The sequence below is a fragment of the Candoia aspera genome, chromosome 7 (genome assembly GCF_035149785.1).
Source record: "Candoia aspera isolate rCanAsp1 chromosome 7, rCanAsp1.hap2, whole genome shotgun sequence".
Classification (NCBI taxonomy): domain Eukaryota; kingdom Metazoa; phylum Chordata; class Lepidosauria; order Squamata; family Boidae; genus Candoia; species Candoia aspera.
Genome location: NC_086159.1, coordinates 36,142,604 through 36,166,227, shown reverse-complemented (window position 1 = coordinate 36,166,227; position 23,624 = coordinate 36,142,604). Strand labels below are relative to the sequence as shown.

Below are 23,624 nucleotides of genomic sequence, written 5' to 3'. Positions count from 1 at the left end.
GGATCCTTGAAGTATGAGAAGTTAAATATGCAAAATGAAGTGCAATTTTGAAAACATACTATTTTCTTTCAATTTCCAGTCATAAAGTATGTTTGGAGAAATATTGAATATGATCTAACATTTGCTTATCTATCTATCTATCTATCTATCTATCGATCGTATCTCTTTCTCTCTACACACATACACACACCCACATGTATGTTATTGTTGTTCACTAAATTGTACAATAATATTAAGAAAGCCTTTATATATTAAAAGAATTTCAAAATAAGAGTCGTAAGTGACTTCTTTATTTGCTATCTAGTGTAATGTGAAAAATTGAGTGTATATATGCTGCTCCTACCATGACTACTGACTATGAACATTTTATAGATTTCCAAACAGTAATAGGATTAAAAACAAAATATGACAACAATATCAAATATCCAGGCACCAAGAGACAACCAAAACAGATCTAAAAATTTACCCTCAAGAGGAAAACAAAGGCTGCTGAGATGACCAGGTCCTTATGGCTTTCTGAAGCAGTTGGGGCCCATCTGAGAAGACCTAACTGGAAACTAGTGCAGCAGTTAACATAGAGGTGTCCATGGGCAAACCAACTGGTGCCTATTCTTGACTCCCAAGTAGAGCACATTACCACAATCCAAGTGGGAGGTGATCAAGACAAAGGCTGTAACTAAAGCATAAGGTAGATCCCTGCAAAGGCTCTCCTAGCTACAGCTGCTTCCTTTTCTTCAAGCAGGAGCTGTGCATCTAGGAAGGCCCCCACTTTGTCTTGCTGGAATTGCATCTAAGCCTGTTCCTACCTATCCATACCCTGAAAGCCTCCAGGCATTGGGACAGAACTTCAGTCCCATCTGTTTGGCTTGGTGTTGAAATATGCAGCTGAATATAATCCACTTACTGATGATAGCTGTTTCCATGCCAGTGGGTGACCTCCCCTAGCAACCTCATGCACAGTAGATGTTCAATTGCCCACTCTAAAAAGTACCACCATAAGGAAGGCTGATAGAAGGAAGATCGATGCTTTGGAACTGTGGTGTTGGAGGAAAATTCTGAGAGTGCCTTGGACTGCAAGAAGATCCAACCAGTCCATCCTCCAGGAAATAAAGCCAGACGGCTCACTTGAGCGAATGATATTAAAGGCAAAACTGAAATACTTTGGCCACATAATGAGAAGACAGGACACCCTGGAGAAGATGCTGATCCTAGGGAGAGTGGAAGGCAAAAGGAAGAGGGGCCGACCAAGGGTAAGATGGATGATATTCTAGAGGTGATGGACTCGTCCCTGGGGGAGCTGGGGGTGTTGACCAACGAAGTTCTGGCGTGGGCTGGTCCATGAAGTCACGAAGAGTCGGAAGCGACTAAACAAATAAAAACAAAAAGAGTACCACTACAAATAGTATGTTTCTCCCAACCTTTGCAGACAGCCAGAAATATATAATAATTAAGGTTTCTGAGAGATCAAATAAGATTACACTTGCTTGATTACACTTCCCCTATCCTGAGTCTACCACAGGTTATCCAGAAGAGCAATTAATATGAACTCCATTCCATACTCAGGCCTAAACCCTGGCTGAAAAGGATCCAGATAATTTGTTTCCTTTTGAGCTATCTTCAGTCGCAGGCTTATCACTTTGCAACAACTGCCTCCAAGGCCAATAGTACCACCCTGTCTCCTAAAGAAGCATTTACTGAAACTAGTCTCACGTCAACTCCCTGGATACGTTTCCCAGTTGGGAAAGACTGAGATCAGGCTGCATGTAGCAGAACTGATACGCAGAGAACCCTTTTCATTTCCTCAAGGTAACAGGTTCAAACTCCCAAATAACCTTGAAAGATATAGCCTCCACTATATCACTAGGACCTGCCCAGTAAACATCCAACTCAGAGTGAATTCTCTAAATACTTCACAAACTCTTTGCAGCAGCCTAACAAATGTTCTTCCAGCCCATCATTCCCAAAAGAGTCTGGATCACATTAAATAGGGCTGCCTGGCAGGACTCTTGAGGATGCAGTAACAGCATACAAATATTGTTGTTTCTCTGCTTCTATTACCATGATGTATGGTCAGACCTGAGCATTCCCTTATATTTGGTTGGATTCACTCTTTGTCTTTTGGCAATGGCACTCCAGGTATCTCCTCTGGTGTTTCTTCTGCCAGAGCTCCTCAGTAAACTAAGTTTCTCCTCTGGGTTGACAAACAGGGAAAAGCTGTACAATTCTATCCAAGGCTGCTGCTGTCTTCATATTCTAGGATGGAACTAGATTGCCAGTAGGACTGCCCACTATAGATTTGGGAATTCCTCAAGGATCCTTTGGAAACCAAGAAGGTTCTTGGGGTAGACTGATTGAATTGATCCAATTTTCCTTTGGAAGTTGGTAACATGGATTAACTCTGTGGTGATCATAGAGTGATATGACCATGACAAAAGACAGATATAAATAATTCCCTCCATTATATCACATCACATCTGCTCAAAGATGAAAAATGGACCTAGCATGTAGCCTCCTAGATGAATTGGGCCCATGATTATCTGGGACTTCAAGAAAAAAACGTGGATATCTATGGAGAAGTACTTCTAGTCATCTGTATAACAAGGCATTTTGGTTTTCCTCTCCTTGTGCTTCACTAGACCAATTTTTGAGTGATTTTTTTAAGGGTCTAGTAGACTGTGATGAAAAGATGAACTCTGACCAATGCATGTCTGGAAAACTCCATGATAATTTACATCTCTATACTTAAGTCAAATAATCCATATATTTTAAAGACAAATTCCAAGAGTAATCAAGAGAGTCACAAAGACCATTTCTTGGACCACTATTTTATATCATGAAATCTAAGATATCTTTGAAGTTTCATTATTAAAAAAGAATCCTTTTGCATCTTAGACTAATTTATTACAGCATGAGCTTGGGTAGGCAAGAACGTGTATCAGCAGATACAGCACTACATTAGCAAGAGAGAGACAGAAAGGTAGTGGAAGCTAGAAATGTGAATCTGAAAATGTATGCATATTTTTCTTTCAACGTATTTCAACAGTCCTTGAATTTGGGATTTCCAGTGATAAGGACTATAGTATACCAATGTTTGAGGAATGTCCATATACTATACAATATTTCTAGCTCTCAGCAGGATGTAAAGCTGTGTTCCCTTTTTATCCCATTTCGTATCTGTACAAGTTACTTTTGTGATGAGATAAATGAAATGGGACAAGAAAATCAAGGCAAAAAAGTATGCTTCAAAGCTTAAATAAAGTACAGATCTGCTAGATAAAAAGGAATACAATAAATATTTTTCAGTGAACATGTAAATAGTTATATACAGGCAGTAGTTATATCCTTGTCTTTTTGATCCTGCTCACATCTATAGTATTTTAAATTTTTAAAAAGCAGTTTTATATTAAATCAGCAAAATAGTTAGCACTGCCACATTGACATGATAAGACTACAACAGAGAGACATATGGAAAATATAAAGATATGGTCTGGCTTTGAACCTGGAAGTTCTTTTGTGTGCAACCAAGTGCTGTGCCAGTATATTACAGATGCTTACCACATGAGTGGGGCAGGAAGTAAGAGAAGTCTATGTGCATTTTATTTTATTATCATTATTTTTTTTTGAATCGATGTAGATACATGTGCTTTTCGAAGTGCTTATTCTTTAAAACAATTGAACAACTAGTGTTTTGGAAATCTTAGCAAGCAGGAACTATCTGCATTTCCTTCCTGCCCCCAATCCAGGAAGAAGAATCCATGTGCTGAATTAAACTTCCTGGTTTGGATTGTCTTATTGCAGAAAACCTGAATGCACAGCAGCAGTGTGTATATCAGCTGAGTTGTGTCTGAATCCTAATGACTGTATGGACAAATGCTCACTTTCTTGCTCTACAGTATCTTCAGCAAAACCCATAGCTCTTCCAAGGACATTCCAGTCATTTCTTTGACCTCAAACATTCACTTTATTCCTTGTCTTTCTTTGTCTTCCCTGTGTCTTGTTAAGCTTAATTATGTTTTCTAGCTCAGGTTGCATGGATAAAAGAGAACAAACAAACCTGACACCCAATGTGATATCGTTATGTATACTGTGATAATTATTTGTGTGCACGTGTGTATTCTTCCTTGTTAACTAAAGAATTTTGTCTTAAGCTTTGAAATGTTATGATTAAGTATGCAATCCTATATAATCCTTATTTTTTTTTGTCCCTTTGAATCAGTGTTGACCCCCTGCGACAGCCTGGACTAGTCCCTGCAGTTTTCTTGGCAAGATTTCAGAAGTGGTTTGCCACTGCCTCCTTCCTAGGGCTGCGAGAGAGTGACTGGCCCAAGGTCACCCAGCTGGGCTTTGTACTCAAGGCAGGACTAGAACTCATGGTCTCCCAGTTTCTAGCCTGGTGCCCTAACCACAACACCAAACTGGGTCTCTATATAATCCTACTCTAAAGTAATTTCCTCTCAGGAGAGTTTATTCCCATATAAATGAAATATTTCTGAGCACTATAATGAAATTTTGGATATCTTGTGTATATACTTTTATTTATTTTTTTACATTATCATTATTAAGCATCTTGGACCATACACGTATCATTAATGTGTGTTGATGAATTAAGAAATGTATAGACTCTGGACTTCAGCAAAGGATCGTTACCTTGTCGTGGTGCTGGAGCTTGAGCACCTCAATGATGCCATGAGCTAAACCGTGAAGGGCCACCCAAGATGGGAAGGTCATGACAGAGAGGTCAGACTAAATGCGATCCCTGGGGAAGGTAATGGCAACCCACCCCAGTATTCTTGCCGTGAAAACTAAATGGATCCGAGAGCTGGACCATAAGGAAGGCTGAGAGAAGGAAGATAGATGCTTTTGAACTGTGGTGTTGGAGGAAAATTCTGAGAGTGCCTTGGACTGCAAGAAGATCCAACCAGTTCATACTCCAGGAAATAAAGCCAGACTGCTCACTTGAGGGAACGATATTAAAGGCAAAACTGAAATACCTTGGCCACATAATGAGAAGACAGGACACCCTGGAGAAGATGCTGATGCTAGGGAGAGTGGAGGGCAAAAGGAAGAGGGACTGACCAAGGGCAAGGTGGATGGATGATATTCTAGAGGTGACGGATTCATCCCTGGGGGAGCTGGGGGTGTTGATGACCAACAGGAAGTTCTGGCGTGGGCTGGTCCATGAAGTCACGAAGAGTCGGAAGCGACTAAACGAATAAACAACAACACATAGACTCTGGAATATTGACCTAAAACGGAATATTTCTATTGTTTACTTTTTTGATGAAATTAATAAACAATTATAAAGCCTTTAAAGAAGCAAGCTAATTTGTCTGTTGTGAAGTGAGAAAATATAGATTTTCTGTATTCTGTATTTCTGTATTTAAATAACAGATAAGAATGAGCTGACAGCATAATACACTTGTTTATATAACTGACCAAATCAGATAAATAAGAGTATTCCAAAACACTTTAAAGATATTCTGTTTAAGAAACTTTAAGTATTCAAGGGAAAATAAGTAATAATAAATTCTAAAAAGTAGGAAAAAGACTACCAAGAATTGGGATAAACATTAATGCTGTTAGCAAATAACAAGCCCATCTCTTTGATCAGAAGTCAGCAGTCCTGCAGGCACTGTATTAAAAGGTTTCCTGAGTTCCCAGATTAAATAAAAATACATCTTAAAAGCAAAAGAAATCTTTTTAGATTTTGGTGTTCTTGTGAGATTTCAGTTTTTTTAAGAAATGTTTTTCTGGATATCTCATCAGGCAAGTCACACAGTGACACTGGAACTGAAAAGGAGGGTGGAAATAGTTGCCCTCTTTGTTCTTCCTTCTCACCCAGAGGTTTTGTTATATTGTATGTTGAGTTATGATTGTTGATATCACTTATAAGCCATTTTGGCAGAACTGCTATCCTTCAACATGGAATATAAATAGCTGTCATAAATGATGAGATGTTTACAGCTAAGAGAAAAGTTCTTGAAAATAGGCAAGCAGACATAAAGGCTGGAAGAATTAAGGAAATTAGTAAATCTTGTTTTATCCCTTAAAACATAAGACAGACAGACAGACAGACAATAGATATAGAGATATACAGATAGATGAATCCTACTGTGCTGTGCTTCATCCAGATGATGGCTTTTGCTTCTGTCTTGAGCACCTCAGCTAGTTTAGCCAACCAATTTGTCTATTTACTGAAGCCACCTTAGAAAATGCAAGATAACTACAATTCTTAAAAATATTTCCACTGGGTAGTGCTACAGGACTTCCTATCTTTTAACTATTATCTGCCTTTCCCAGAAAGACGGTTCTGAAATATAATAGGCGGAAGTCCTGATTTAGATTTTACAGTGTCAACATATTGGGGGGTTGGTGGGGGGGCAAGCATGAAGATGCTGTAGCTGGAAATGTGGTTGCTAGGTTTTGAAAACATCACTAAATTTTGTCTCAGTTACAAAGAAAAACGTTTCTAAGGCTCAGGATTTTTTAAAATTGTTTTTAAAAAATCCAGTTAAGGTGAAAACTGCATCAATATAATACTTTTAGAGATGCACTTGTGAAAAATGGGAAAATAAAATGAGAAAACCATGGAGAAGGAATTTCATTATATAGTTCTAATCTGAGGTGTATATGTGTTCAGATAAGATTCAACCTAGAAATAATTTTGACTGCAGGAAGTGGCTAAGATTCTTGGATCTGTTTATTGCTTGTATGTTGGATTCCCTGCTCCTGCAACTTGGCTTATAAGAGCATCTAGAGACTGTCCTGCCAATGATCACTAAAATAATTAATAATCATTTCTCTCCCCCTTTAGTGATTTGGCTATTTTTATTTTTTATTTTACTTTCATTTGAATTTTCTATGTTTTTCTTTATATTTTCATGTATTACATCTGATTGGTCAACAACCATAAAATGAACTTGGCTACAACTATTTAAAACGTTTTTTATAGGTGGAGTTTCCTGCCCCCTTAAGCCATTGCTTACGGAACCATCTTTAGGCCCAGATAATTTTAACAAATATTGCCCAGTGTCCATTATTCCATATTTAGCCAAGATTGTGCAAAACACAGTGACCCTAAATGAAACAGATTGTCTTCAGTGTTTTGATTTTGGTTTAGATCTGAACCTGGCACAAAGACAACATTGGTCACCTTGTGAATGATCTATACCAGGAGTATATACTGAAAGTGTGGATCTCTTGGAACTCCTGAATCTCTTGGCAGCTTTTGATGCCATTGACCACAGTATTTTTGGAGAGCTTGAGGATGCTGGGAGTTGGTGACATCTTTGTAGTGATTCCACTCCTTCCTATAAGTGTGACCAAAAAGTGATACTGGGACACTTCTGATAACTTCCTGGAAACCATCATCTGAGGCCTCAGAAGGTTCGAACTTGTCTCTGTCTTATTTAATATCTGTATGAAGCCATTGAGAAGGATCATTGACTAGATTAGAGATAGCTGTCATCAGTGTGCTGATGAAACTAAAGTATATTTTTTCTTGAAAGCTTGGGTCAGTTGTCTCTAATGTCCTTGAACTTCTGTGGGCTATAAAGGACTAGATATGGGTGAACAGACAAAACTCATCCTGATAAAATGGAGTTGTTTCTGAGTCTAGGGGCTGAGCTTCAGAATTCAGGAGGAATGTCTGTTCTGGATGTGGGTGCACTTCTCTTTTATTAAATTTAGAGGCTACTCTCTAAGAAAGAACCATAAAACCAACAAGAAAGAGTCACACCCAACTAGAAAACATAAAACATAACAAAAAATAGCTGACGGGGGCTCAACACCCACCTTGCTCCAGGCCTGAGAGAATGGCCAGGTCTTCAAAGATGTTTGGAATGTCATCAGGGTGGGACCCATACTGATCTTTAAGGATCAGATATGGCTCCTTTTGGATCTAGCACTGATGCTGGACAGCCATGTAACACCATTAGTAAGGAGCGTCTTAAAAATCAACTACCTCATGTTGGTTAGAGTTATCATACTGTACCTTACTGGTCATTTGAAGACAGTCTAGAAATAGCAGTTGGCCCAGAATGTGGCAGCATAATGGTGAGTTGTGGTTCTTGATGTTGCCACATAACTTCCTTGTTGAAACAACTTCATTGGGTTGGCAGTTGCCTTACAAGCTAAATTGCTCACAGTGGAATATAATGCCTCATGTGTCATAGGACCCAACAATTACATGACTGTCTTACTGCTGTACAAACTGTCCCACAATCTTAGATCGTCAGAGAGGATTTCTGTGCATCCTTCTAGGAGTCCATTTGACATATAGTTGAAGCAAGCCACCTTTTTTACATACTTGTTTATCCAAGCCTTTCAATTATTTCAAAATATATCATTTTATTACTATTTTAAGGCTTAATTTTATTTCTGCTGTTTTAATTCTATTTCTGTCAGCTATCTTGAGCTGCTAAGGGAGTGGGTGATATACAAAACCTCTAAACAAACAAACAAATTTAAAATATTATTTTAAAAGCATTACATGAAATGTTGATATAAACTAGACATATAGTTTTTGGTCCATAGATCTTTAGAACCATAAGTACTGATGAACTAGAATTCACTTTGTTAAAAGCAAGAGATTCCTATACATACACAACACATCTTTGTGTATGTCCGTTGTCCTTTTTGTGTACAGTTTCCATAGGCCACAATAAGGATATGTCCAGATGGCAGCTCACCCTATTATATATTGTTACATACCAGGATAATCCTGGAAAGTACCCCCTCCTTCCTGGGTAGACTTCTAATGGCAGCCATTAGTATTATTGGTCACATGCAAACATCTCTGACACATGCAATTAGTGTTGATGTAAAATACAGTTTTGCTCTTAATTATCTCAATAGACATGGAATAAAGTGAAGCAAATTTCTTGTGCAAGGAGACTGTGAAGATGGGGTACACTACATTAACAAGCTCAAAATGTCTTCTAAATTTTTTCCAACATTCTTTTTATTTTCTGCATCATTCAGACCAGCAGCTAGGCAACTAAGAGTAGTAAATATAGACCTAGAGAATCATAGATTTGGAAGGACCATTTAGGCCATCAAATCCAACTGCTTGCTCAATCTGAGAATTCAAATTAAAGAATTCTGACAGATGGCTCTGCAACTTCTACTTGAACACTTTGTCAAACTTTTAGCAGTAATTCACAGATCTCTAAACATTTAATCCTTAATTCAGCTCTTGGTTAGATCTAGCAGAAACCTCCCAGTCATGTCTCAGTAAGATTAGAATTTTTATTCCAGACAAGAATCAAGGCTTTAATGCAACAGATGATTCCCCACTGCAATGCAAAAAAGTCAGAGATTATATATCTTTGCTCCAGGGTTTAAATTCTAAACTTCTTCGTACATTCTCAGTTGACAGATTCTTGGCTGGTTGCTTTATGGCATTGGGAGGTGGCTGCTGATACATGTTTACATTACAGCTTTCTCTAGCCTGGGAACTGCTAGTTCCTGCCTTGGCAACCTCAGCTCCTATGCCCTTAGTCCTAACACTTCCATCCTCAGAAGAAGAAAGTTGACAGCAAGACAAGTCAGGATTTCATGGAAGGACTGTGTTTGGCAGAGTTTTAGCAGATAATGGGGTAATGAAAGTTCCCTATCATCATTACTTCATGCTACTTTGAAAGATGTGTGGTTTCCTTTTGAAAGGAATCGTCCACATCTTCTACTTGATTGGGTGAGTGATAGTAGAAAACAACCATATTTCATTAGTTTTTCAATTTATTTTAACCCAGATGGTCTCTACAATATCATGTTCATTTATTTGATTTCTACACACATGTGGATTCTTTTTAATATATGCTGCAACTCCTCCCTTTCTATTACTGTTCTGTTATTTTGCATAAACTGTATCTTTCAGTTGCTATATTCTATTCCAGGAAGGCATCCCACTAGGACTCTGTTATTATATCATATAAGAATTCCAATGTTTTTAATTTCCTGTACTCTGAACATTAGAATATCAACAACAAAAGATATAAATTTTATGAGCCAGTGTTCTTCCTAATTTTTCAATAGTTTAATAGTTCCATTACAGCAATACTCCAACTTCTTTCTGTAGTGCACAGGGATCCTTACTTCAGGACTGTCATATCCTACCCATACAGGATTCAGTTCATAGCTCAACTTTATGTATTTTTCCATATATATATTTTAACCAAACATTGTGATGTGCAAACATCCTGTGCTGGTAATCTGTCATTCACATCATGCTATAGTTCCAGGAACCAAATCTCTCCCATCAATCTGTTTCACTCAGTTGAATTATTCTTCTTTCCCTTTCCAGTTCTATTTCCAGGGATGAGAATACCCTTGAGCTTCTTTCTGGAGGTTCAGAGTTCATGGTGATATAGTTGTAGTTGCCCTTGGCAGCATTATTTGTCTCATGTGTATTATTTGGAAGGGATAATTGACAGTGGATTGGATAAATCTTGGAAGTGTTCTGTCACATCTCTGATTATTGTTCCAGGCAGGTAGGAAATTTCACAAGCCAACTGCCTGGTTAGCATATATTTGTTTTGTTTTATTTATATATTTCTGTAATTTGCATGGATCCCCACTGGTTCACATCAATAAAACAGTAAAATAGGATGTAAAATAAAAAATAACTAAATGCCACTTGGAGAAGCTCTGTTTTCACTAACATCTGGAAAGCCATGAAGGTAGATGCTAGCTTGGCTCAAGGGGGAGGGCTATTTATAACACAGGGCCCACAACACAGAAACCTTGTCTATTGGGCCCTGCCCCTAACTTCTCAATAATGGCAGACCCCCCCTCCCCCAGCAGACTTTCTTCAGGGAGTACAAACCAGGAGGGCTGAGTCTATGTGAATGAGGCTATCCTGATGGTACCCTGAAGCCAAGCCACATAGGACTTTATTATTAAAACCACATTAAATTGTACTTCGAAACACATTGGTAGGCAGTGAGGGCCCATAGCCTGGATGTCTATGGTGACTTTTGAAAGCCAGCCAGCCAGCTGTCCACTGCAGTTTGCATCAACTGCAATTTCTGAGTGGTCTTCAAGGACTCCCCAGGTAAAGCACTTCGTAGCAGTGCATTTGTTCCAGTTCCTTGTTGTAGGATGTCATCAACTGCCATGACTCTTCTCTTTGTCTATTTGCAGGGCACTGCTGTATCCTGTCTGTCCTTCAGGGATCTAATGTCCTGTCTCCTGTTCCACAGTGTTACCTTTTCTTCTTCTGAAGAATCAGAGGTTATTTATTCTGTGAGGGCTTCCAAGTTATGCAGACTATCTTCTATGACTCTTGTTTCTGGTAGTGATTTTCCTTCACTGGGCTTGTTTCTTTGTTTATCTTCCTTATGGGAAGTTGTTTCTGTTGAAACATCTTTGTTTGATCTGGTAAGTTTTCATCCCCTGCTGTCCCTGTATGTTCACTCCTGAAATAAGTAGATTGAAGGTCCTGTATTCTCACCTAATGATTGGATATAAATAATAATATACAACACCAATTTAAGAAGGAGCACTTGTAATGCTACAGTACCAAGTATAGAAGACATAGGAAACTGTGACTGAGACATTGGGCTGAGCCACAATGTTGTTGTTTTTGTTTTGTTTTTCTGTTTTGACTTAACATATTAGGTTAACCTAGCAGTTAACAGAAAACTATGTTTATAATTGTGCTATAAACTGTATTGTGATTTATGGTTTAACTTTATGAGTTAGCTTTATGCATGAACCCTGCCAATCTGCCTTATTTACCAACCTTGTTTAAATCAAAACATAGCTTAGATAATGTGTGAAAACCCTTGTATATAATCTCATCATTGGGTTAGAAGTTTCTTTATTAGATACCAAGTTTGAGGGACTCATTTCATCATCATTAATTATTGCTCTTTTATATAGCACAGTCAGGGTATATGGGATAACAGAGAGAAGTACAGAGAAACAGTAAAAGATTAAGTATTCTGTTTAAATACAGCTATTGTGTTTATTTTTATTATTTTTATTTATTTATTTATTTTCTATCCTGACTTTATTTAGTTTATTTAGATAAAGTTATGGGACCTAATGCAAACATCGGTCAAAAGTATATTATCATCACTTCTCTAATCAGATATTGTTCTTTAAAAATAAGTATTACAACTCTTCATCTTCTCCCAGGAATTCTAATCTATTCCCACTAAAAATACAGATACGATAGGAATTGAAATGGCATTTCAGGGGTTAAGAGAAACTTATGATTTTTAGCAAAATAAAACTAAAGCTGAAATTGCAAACAAGGACAGATGTAGAAGGCCAGGTTTCCTCTGGTCTCTTTTCTCATTTCCTGCCTGCAGCCTGTAGAAATAGCGGAAGCTGTGAGTGTTAATGAGAATGGGAAACTAACAATGCCCTACGTCACCCAGCTCAGAAAAAAAGTTTTGCTGGACACCATTTATTTTTGGTGATAAATGGAGATTTATACTTTAGTGTCTGGAAGACTTCAAAAGCAACAAAAATTGCTTTTTTGGCTGTGTCAGTGATAAATAGAAGAGAAAGGGAGTGGTTGGTCTGGTATTGGAAGAAGATAATAGGATGGTAATGTGATGGGGTGAGGGCAGAACTATTCATCTCTTTCTTTGCTTTGGTCTCCCCAAAAAGGAACTTGTTCAAATAGACCTAAATAGGACATCTGATTCAAAGATGGAGTAGCAATCCAAGATAAATAAAAACATGGGAAACATCTGGCTACCATGACTGAATTTAAAACTGGAGGACCATATCACTCACCACTGTGAGCCTTGAAGGGGCTTATGGATGTCATCTCTGGGCTCCTCCTGTGATCTTTGAGCAATCATGGAAGATGGGCATAGTGCCAAAGAATTGGAGAAAGGCAAATGTTCTTCCTGTCTTCCAAAAGGCACTGGGCCAGGATATTATAAGAGCCCACAACTGAGTTTCAGTAGTTTATTGTGAATTGTTGTAGGTCCTGGCATGGCTGTGTCTTTTTTAATTTGCTTATATTGTTGTTTTTCAACTGTTATAAGCTGCCCAGAGGTAAGTACCAATGGGATCCTGTAGAAATAGAATTTACAAATAAACAATGGAAAAAAGAGAACTCAGGTAGCTACAGATTGGTCAGCTGGATGCTGATACCAGGTAACACCCTGGGACAAGTTATGAAGCAGTCAGCTTGTGAATATTTGGAAAAGAATGCATTGCTTAGTGAGAGCCAATACAGATTTATCAAGAACAATCAGTGGCAAAATGTGGACCAGACTATGTTACTACTAAATTAACATAGAATTGGTTGAACGTTTGTATCCAACAAGTATAAACCAATGGCTCAGTGACAAGATGGAAGTTTTGAGTAGCATACCGTAGGGCATAATTCTAGGCTCTTCTGTTCAACATGTGGATGAGGGGTTAAAAGCATAATCTTCAAATCTGCAAATGCACAAATATAGTGGGGATAGCAAATACCTTAGAGAATAATATCAAGATTTGGGCAGATTTGTAGAAGCTCAAACAACTGGCAGAAACCAGCAAGATGAATTTCAACAGGGACAAAGAAAATGTCCTTAATTTAGATAGGAAAAGTAAGAATCATGAGAAAAGGATGAGGGGGACCATACTGGGCATTGGTACATATGAAAAGGATCTCAGTAGTTTGGTGGAACATGAGCTGAACATGAGTGTGATTCAGCTGCAAACTTGTTTGTTTGTTTGTTTGTTTACTTTATTCATCATCCACTGCCTCCCAGTGACTCTAGGCAGTTGCATTAACAGAAATATGATGTCAAGATCAACACTAGTTACTGTTCTTAGTTATATTGTGTCCAGGTCTGGGCACCCCATTTTAGGAAAGACATTGACAAGCTAGGGCATGTCTGGATAACAGCAACAAAGATGATAACGGGCCTGGAAAGAAAAACTTAGGAGGAATGACTGGGGGCATTGAGTATATTTAGCCTGGACAAGAGAAGACTGAGGGGAGATGTAATAGCTGTCTCAAAGTGTCTGAAAGGATATAATATAGGACATCACATTAGGCCTGATCAGAGTATTATCAGAAGACAAGAAAAGGAACAGCGGCTTTACGTTACAGTACAAGGAGAAGATTTCAACTGGACATTGGAAAGAATTCCTGAAAGCTGTTTAACTATGGAACTGACTAGACTGCCTAGGGAAGTGGTAGACTCACCTTTGCTGGAAGTACTTAAACTGAGGCTAGGTGACCATTTGTCAGGGATGCTGTAGTAGTGGATTCCTTCATTAGGTGAGGATTTGGACTAGTTGATTCCAAGATCCCTTCAAACCCTTACATTCTATGATTCTATAATTTTTAAACCATCTGGGAAAAGAGGGAGGTGCCTGAAGGGACAAATTGTGTTTGATAATGTTTTCTAATGGTAGGTCCCATATTATATCAGGCTTTTAGAACTGGGTACATGCAAGGGTGGAGATTATTACACTGCGTTTTATACTCTGCTAGTTGATAGGCAGATACTGATTCATCAATTCAAGGTGTTCCTATTACCTTTTGGTTAAAAAGGTATTTTGGGGGGCGGGGGGTTATATGCTCTCTCAATTTGATAAATAACTAATCTTTTGCAGTATGTAAAATAGTGAGAATTACAAAGCATTTCACTATAATTTTCCTGTGTTGAACTCCTTCCCAGAACACTAACTCTAATGATTTCATTGGAGTTAGGTTAGGTGTGGCCAGAAATACATATGCCACTGACTTTTAATAATTACATTTTAATTTATATATCATTAGGTTCTCACACTTTGCAGAGTGAACAGCCACATCTGGAGTAAGTTTTACCAGCACTCAAGTTTGCCAATGCAAGCCTGAACACTTTTTTTTAAAATTATACCCCCCCCCCCCAAATTGCTGATGACCCCCCTGTCCCAAGAGTCATGACCCACAGTATGAGAACCCCTGGTCAAAAACTTAGTGCTAAGACTGCAAAGCCTACAAACATGGTATTACATTTTAGTTTGAAAATGGAAGTGAAAATGAGTGCACAAGCCTCTAGCTTGTACTGATTAATTGACTGATTATGTACCATTATGTGCCATCGAGTTGATGTCAGCTGTTAGCAACCAAGTGGATAGATTTTCTCCAGGAGAATCTGTTCCCACTGCTGCTATAACTGACGCCATTCATTTGCTGCTGGTCATCCTCTTTTTTTGTATTTTCTTTCACCATTACCAGCATTATAGACTTCTCCAGAAAGCTTCACATCATGTGTCCAAAAGAGCTTGTACTACACTACAATTTAAAACAGCTGGGGAATTCTGGGAGTTGAAGTCCACACATCTTCAAGCTGCCAAGGTTGAGAAACACTGCTTTAAAGATTCTGGGCCTCCCTCAGGGCACTCCTGGTACTTTTATTTTAGGATGAAGTGGGGTTACCCTTAATCCCTGTTAGAATTTACCTTCAATTGCTAAGGTAGTATGAGAAATTAGAAAGCTCTAAAATCCCTGCTTAGTTAAACTCTGTTGTTTTGCATTATATGGATGGAAATAAATGGACCAAACTTCTGTCTCGTCTCCTTGAATGGCATTTCCTGCCTGCTTCAGAGGAACTTAGTTTTTGGAACAATGAAAAAATCAGAGATACATTTTGTTAAACAACATGCCTGTAAAAATGCTGAAAGTACGTATTGATATTCCTGTACATTCAGTATTTTCCACAGCAAATTGCCTTGGGAGGTTAATAAAATGTTTTTTGATTATGTGCCATAGATATGGATTTTCTGTAGGTGTTTGAATAAGATACACAAACACTCACACACAAACGTATTGTTGTTTATTTGTTTAGTCGCTTCCGACTCTTCGTGACTTCATGGACCAGCCCACGCCAGAACTTCCTGTCGGTCATCAACATCTCCAGCTCCCCCAGGGACGAGTCTGTCACCTCTAGAATATCATCCATCCATCTTGCCCTTGGTCGGCCCCTCTTCCTTTTGCCCTCCACTCTCCCTAGCATCAGCATCTTCTCCAGGGTGTCCTGTCTTCTCATGATGTGGCCAAAGTATTTCAGTTTTGCCTTGAATATCATTCCCTCAAGTGAGCAGTCTGGCTTTAATTCCTGGAGGATGGACTGGTTTGATCTTCTTGCAGTCCAAGGCACTCTCAGAATTTTCCTCCAACACCACAGTTCAAAAGCATTGATCTTCCTTCTCTCAGCCTTCCTTATGGTCCAGCTCTCGCAGCCATATGTTACTACGGGAACACCATTGCTTTAACTATGTGGACCTTTGTTGTCAGTGTGAAGTCTCTGCTCTTAACTATTTTATCGAGATTTGTCATTGCTCTTCTCCCAAGGATTAAGTGTCTTCTGATTTCCTGACTGCAGTCAGCATCTGCAGTAATCTTTGCACCTAGAAATACAAAGTCTTTCACTGCCTCTACGTTTTCTCCCTCTATTTGCCAGTTATCAATCAAGCTGGTTGCCATAATCTTGGTTTTCTGAGGTTTAGCTGCAAGCCAGCTTTTGCACTTTCTTCTTTCACCTTCATCATAAGGCTCCTCAGTTCCTCTTCGCTTTCAGCCATCAAAGTGGTATCATCTGCATATCTGAAATTGTTAATGTTTCTTCCAGTGATTTTAACTCCAGCCTTGGATTCCTCAAGCCCAGCACGTCACGTGATGTGTTCTGCGTACAAGTTGAATAGGTAGGGTGAGAGTATACAGCCCTGCTGTACTCCTTTCCCAATCTTAAACCAGTCCGTTGTTCCGTGGTCTGTTCTTACTGTTGCTACTTGGTCGTTATACAGAGTCTTCAGGAGGCAGACAAGATGACTTGGTATCCCCATACCACTAAGAACTTGCCACAATTTGTTATGGTCCACACAGTCAAAGGCTTTAGAATAGTCGATAAAACAGAAATAGATGTTTTTCTGAAACTCCCTGGCTTTTTCCATTATCCAGCGGATATTGGCAATTTGGTCCCTAGTTCCTCTGCCTTTTCTAAACCCAGCTTGTACATCTGGCAATTCTCGCTCCATGAATTGCTGAAGTCTACCTTGCAGGATCTTGAGCATTACCTTTCTGGCATGTGAAATGAGTGCCACTGTTCGATAGTTTGAACATTCTTTAGTGTTTCCCTTTTTTGGTATGGGGATATAAGTTGATTTTTTTCCAATCTGATGGCCATTCTTGTGTTTTCCAAATTTGCTGGCATATAGCACGCATTACCTTGACAGCATCATCTTGCAAGATTTTGAACAGTTCAGCTGGGATGCTGTCGTCTCCTGCTGCCTTGTTATTAGCAATGCTTCTTAAGGCCCATTCAACCTCACTCTTCAGGATGTCTGGCTCTAGCTCACTGACCACACCGTCAAAGCTATCCCTGATATTGTTATCCTTCCTATACAGGTCTTCTGTATATTCTTGCCACCTTTTCTTGATCTCTTCTTCTTCTGTTAGGTCCTTGCCATCTTTGTTTTTGATCATACCCATTTTTGCCTGGAATTTAGCTCCAATGTTTCTAATTTTCTGGAAGAGGTCTCTTGTCCTTCCTATTCTATTGTCATCTTCCACTTCCGTGCATTGCTTGTTTAAAAATAATTCCTTATCTCTTCTGGCTAACCTCTGGAATTTTGCATTTAATTGGGCATATCTCCCCCTATCACTGTTCTCTTTTGCTTTCCTTCTTTCTTGGGCTACTTCTAGTGTCTCAGCAGACAGCCATTTTGCCTTCTTGGTTTTCTCTTTCTTTGGGATGTATTTTGTTGCCACCTCCTGAACAATGTTGCGGACTTCTGTCCATAGTTCTTCCGGGACCCTATCTACTAAGTCCAGTCCCTTAAATCTATTCTTCACCTCCATTGCATATTCCTTAGGAAAATTAGTGACCTCATATCTAGCTGATCTGTGGGTCTTCCCTAATCTCTTTAGTCTGATCCTAAACTATGCAATAAGAAGTTCGTGATCGGAACTACAGTCAGCTCCAGGTCTTGTTTTTACCGACTGTATAGATGTCCGCCACCTTTGGCTGCAAAAGATGTAGTCAATCTGATTTTGGTGTTGTCCATCTGGTGAAGTCCATGTATAAAGCCGTCTCTTAGGTTGCTGGAAGAGAGTGTTTGTTATGCAGAGTGAGTTGTCTTGGCAAAATTCTATCAGCCTATGTCCTGCTTCATTTTGTTCTCCCAGGCCATGCTTACCTGTAATTCCAGGTGTCATTTGACTGCCCACCTTAGCATTCCAGTCTCCCGTGATGAAAATAACATCTCTTTTAGGCATGTTGTCCAGTAGGTGCTGCAGATCCTCATAGAACTGCTCTACTTCAGCTTCTTCAGCATCTGTGGTTGGGGCGTATATTTGGATCACTGTGATGTTAGATGGCTTGCCCTGAATTCAAATTGAGATCATTCTATCACTTTTTGGATTGTATCCAAGCACTGCTTTAGCCACTTTACTATTAATTATGAAAGCTACTCCATTTCTTCTGTGGTCCTCTTGTCCACAGTAGTAGATCTGGTGGTCATTTGATGTGAAGTGGCCCATTCCAGTCCATTTCAGTTCACTGACGCCCAGAATGTCTATCTTTAATCTTGACATCTCACCAATAACCACATCCAATTTGCCCTGGCTCATAGATCTTACATTCCAGGTTCCAATGGTGTGTCGATCCTTAGAACATCGGATTCGCCGTTCACCACCAGCACCGTCGGCCGCTAGCCGTCCTTTCGGCTTTGAGCTAGCTGCGTCATCACGTCTGGGGCTAGTTGAGCTCATCCTCTGTTCCTCCCCAGTAGCATTTTGACCATCTCCTGACCTGGGGGTCTCATATTCCGATGGTATACCGACATATCTCTGGTTGTACTGATCCATTTAGTTTTCACAGCAAGAATACTGGGGTGGGTTGCCATTACCTTCCCCAGGGATCGCATTTAGTCTGACCTCTCTGTCATGACCTTCCTGTCTTGGGTGGCCCTTCATTGTTTAGCTCATGGCATCATTGAGGTGCTCAAGCTCCAGCACCACGACAAGGTAACGATCCTTTGCTGAAGACACACACGTATATGTATATGTATTATATACACACAAACACGAACAATAAACAGTTTAAAATTCTGCCCCTACTACACTGAGGCCTGATAGATTAGTAATTCATGTGAAGTGATTCCTTATGTGCAGTTTATTGAGGATCTTGCAGAAGAAAAGTGACATTTTTTACTGCCTAAGAAATACAAAAGAATAGGTTGTACAGAATAGGAGAACAGGAGACAGAAATTGTGTGCCATCTAGTGGCAATTATGTTCTATAAACACAGTTTAAAAGTCAGCTCATGTGATGAGCTTGATTCTGAGTGACATCATGGACAGGTCTGTGCAGTTTTCCTGGCACCCAGAGGAAAGAAGTTTGCCAAGAGTTTTTTTAACCTTGCCAGGTGAGTCTGTAGTTCTGAGATTTCCTTGTAGTCTCAGATCCAACTACTAACCAAGCCTGACTCTTGGTTTAAACACATTTGGAAGTACTTGAGCTCTGCATTTTAGATGGACCATAAGGATCATTTTCAAAATTTATAGTTTTAAAAACATTGAAAACAAGAAAGCAGCAACAATAAAGAACCAAAACAGAAAGTTAAATACACATAGTTATATAAGAACATTTGTAATTTTAAGGTGGCTTACAAATACTTAAGAAATCTATTCAGTGTTTCTGTCCAAAAAGACATTTATTTAGTCAGGAATAATCTATTAGCCATTACTTGTTTATCTAACTAAAAATGGTGACTAAATGAGAGTAAAATAATCATCAACTAAGGATTAGTTAAGACTTTGCTGTTGTATTCATTTTTTGGTCAATGTTATTTCCCATACTTTTAAGTGCCATTTATCCAAAAAAACCCCTAAATAATAAGTATTTTTTAAAATTCTAAGGGTTAATAGGCCTACCTTGCATTATTATTTTTCTTTGATACATAATGTATTTTTAATGTTTTACTGATGGAAAGGCAGTTTATTTAAACTGGAAATTATTCTGGACTAAATGAAAATGCTGCTTTCAGGTTTTTAACATTTGCATGGACATACATTTCCTTAAATAACTTTTGAGTTTTTCTTTTTACATTGAAGTATACTTGAGGGGTTCACAATGGAACTACTACAAATAATAGAATATAAAGTTATACACTGCAACTAAAAACAGCAGTCAAAGAAGTCAAATAAGGAGAACGTTCACCGAAATAAAAATGTTCTCAGCTTGCTTAAAGGCAGGTTATGAGGGGTTCAGGTCAGTCTCCATGGGGGAGCTGTTGGACATAATTGATGTTTCAGAGGAGTCTTTTGTTGCTCAGCCATACTGTGCATCATAAGCAAAATTTAACAAGATGACTACTTCCATTTGCAGCCTGCCCATACTTTCTTGCCAATTTCAACTTCATTTTTACTGTAGGAAGACATTAAGAGACAGGACAGTGACATACTCTATTTTGATATGGTAGAGTTCTCTTGTCTGGAGGCATCCTGATCTATGCTGATTCCCAAGAACAATAAGTTCTTGGGTGGGGACATGGTGGATGGAACAGCTGTGTGGGCTTAGTGGGCAGAACTGACAATGCGGCATTTTTTTCGGTCTCAGGCAGGTTTTTCTTGAAGCCCAGGAGTGTTTTTCCGGGAAAGGAAAACACTTGGAATCACCCCATTTGTCCTCCAGACAGTGGCTTGCAGCCAGAAGATCACAAACAGAGTTCGTGCTCAACTGATAAGAGTAGCCAGGAGGCTGGGATGTCGTCATTTTCCAAGCCGTGCTGTAGCCTTAAAGGGACATTAAGATTGGCCACCCCATTTCTAAATCATCCAATTTATATATTTTTAAAGTATATGTACCCTAAGAGAGGCTTTCTACAGCAAGGAGAAGCAGTTCTCTTGGTTCTTATCATTATTTTTGGGATTAATATTTTTAAAAAAATTCTTTTTAAATTTTGGCTTGTTTTCCATCCAAATATTAAGGATTGAGAGTAAATAATTGTCTCCCTGCTATTATTACTTTTGTGCTAAATTTGAAGGTATTAGTGTTTTCCTACATGTTGAATTGGCTGTTTTGAACTTTCAGTTTTCTGCTTCTACTTTCCCTGGGAAACTGTCTGCTTATCACTTTTACTTGTATAAACATATTCTGTAACTAATTCATATCCTTGACTTTTGCTGGTTAAGCTCCTAGGGGGCGCCATAATCTCCTGCTTGAGGCATGGAGGATCTTAAACAAACTTTCTCTGACTTCCACCGAGATTTCAAACAGATTCTTTTGGATTCTTACCAAGTTTTTATGCAAGGCATTCAGGACATTGTGCAAAATATGAGCTTTAAAATGTGTCAGTTGGATGGGGATGTTGTGGATGGAATTAAAGAATTTAACAGCGATAGAAATGTCTCTTGGATCTCTGTTGAAATGCTGGAGGAAGATTGGATGGTTGAGCTGAGGAAATTAAAGGGAGAGATTGAGTTGCAATCCGTAAGTGAAATTGATCTTCTGATGGAACGCCATGGAAAAGAAGGGGTTATTATGTATGGGAGATTTCCTGAAGAGAAGTCGGAGTTTTTGAGGGGGGCGGTTGGGCTGTTTGATTTCTGTAAGAAAAAAACTCTGTGCGCATTATGGGGACATGTAAATGCTTTGGTTGATTTTGAAGTGGGATAAGGGTTTAAGAATATATATCTGGATTGCTTTTAGGGTTTGGCAGATTTCATTTATCTTTAATGATTTGGATTAAGATTACTAAGGCATTTTATTTATTTATATATATATATAATTTGGTTTTGGGTTTAACTTGACTAAGTTCATTAAAATTGTTGTATTATCAAGTATAATGGTAGACAATTTATATGGTTTTTGGTTTGATCTTTATTATAGTAGACAGGAATGTGTAGAATAGTAGTAGGAAGGAAATAAATAAATGTTATCCTTGAGGGGTAGATGATTAGGAGGTTTATATATACCGTATATATATTTCTTTTTTTAATTTTAATATAAGGGGATGGAGCAACTGTATTTAATGATTTTTATAATGTGCCAATGGAATGATTTATAGAAATAATGTTATTTTGGTTTAATATAGAGTAAGGGATTGATTATGGAAAATTGTTGTATATACTTGCTGTTAAAAGTCAGAAGTCACCTCTTTTTGTAACTCTAAAAAAATGTCTCTTGTGTTTTCACTTTAGTTTTTTTTTTCTTTGTAGTTTTTTGTTTTTTCTTTGTAGCTTTTATCTTTGTTCGAAACTTAATAAAATTCTTATACATAAAAAAAGAACACAAGTTATGGAGTCCCCTCTAATACTGTTGGTTTTACACATGCAAATTAAAGCTTAGAACAGTGGCTTTAGTTCACATATGGTGATAAGCAATTTTAGGATTTGCTTGTGTTTTGTGTACCATGTTGTGTGAACTCAGGTTTCCCAAATTGTAAAACATAGTTTTATAGTGTGGAGAAATGAGTGATTCCAGTCATTTGCATCATATTCAACCTTGGTTAAATGAACCATGGATTAATGCAGTTTTGGAACTAGTTATTGGCACTATTTTGTACTTCCACTTTTTAAATACATGCGTACATACTTACACGTAGTTTCAAACACAACACTTAGGTAGGATTCTAACTTGAGTTTAAGGCCGATGGACATCTCTTTTGAATCTGGGTTATACTTTCTAGAATTATCCCTCTTCAGTAAAAATCTGCTAGGTAATGATAGTTGGGATAGTGCTAATGGTGGGGTTAGAACTGACATGGTTTAATCTCTTTTTCCTCATTTTCTTTTTTTAAACTGAGAAAGTTGAATTACATTAAATCATTGTATGTATTTTATAATGGCAATTAGTGGGAAAGCATGCTAGTGTTTTTTTTCATAGCTTACTGTGATTTTTTTTTCCACTGTCATCTTAACAAGATGAAGGACTTCTCAAAAATAGGTCCTATAGATTGCAGGCTAACATGCAAGGTCATGGCTTGTCCATTTCTGAGTAAAGCAATATTCAAATTCTCTTTATTCTCCTCCTTTTGTTTTGGCTTATTGTAGGCATGGAGAGTGCCATCACGCTGTGGCAATTCCTGTTGCAGTTGCTTCTTGATCAGAAACATGAACACCTGATTTGTTGGACATCCAATGATGGCGAATTTAAGTTACTTAAGGCAGAAGAAGTGGCTAAGCTGTGGGGACTCAGAAAAAACAAAACTAACATGAATTATGATAAACTGAGCAGAGCTCTGAGATACTATTATGACAAGGTATTTTTAAAAATTCTAATTTTAAGTAAACAAAAAAAGTCATGACTTACATCAGGAAATAGGCTGTAAAATCCCCAGATTTTGGTTTTAGGAAACACTTTTATTTTTCACTTTTGACAGGTATTTCTGCATTTATTGATATGCAGAGAGGAGATTCAGAATGTTGCAGCACCAGCTATTTAACATAGAATTGCCATATTTCACTCTTTATGTGGAGGTCATGTGTATGCATAACACTGTCAACCAGTAATTGTCATCCTGTTTTTATACATTTATTTCTTTTGGTGTGGTTCCTCAATCTTTTTTCAGATAACAACAAAATGCAACTTTTCAAAAGAATAGTTCAATATTTGTACTATAGGCATAGATGGAAAACAGGGTAGAATTTTATTCTAATTTTTCAGGTAAATTCCA

General features: G+C 38.2%; 1 protein-coding gene across 3 annotated transcripts in view; it reads left to right on the top strand.

Annotated features, from left to right (window-relative positions):
* The window catches only part of ELK3 (ETS transcription factor ELK3), a 48,430-nt gene that overhangs the window by 9,101 nt on the left and 15,705 nt on the right, over positions 1-23,624 (top strand). For 2 of the 3 annotated variants that reach the window (XM_063308818.1, XM_063308820.1), the window contains exon 2: positions 23,002-23,210. In XM_063308818.1, coding sequence (XP_063164888.1) covers positions 23,004-23,210 — 207 coding nt within the window. In that variant the 5' untranslated portion in view covers positions 23,002-23,003. Of the gene's footprint in view, positions 1-11,142; positions 11,380-23,001; positions 23,211-23,624 lie in introns of all 3 variants that reach the window. The other variant, XM_063308819.1, reaches the window with a different exon arrangement.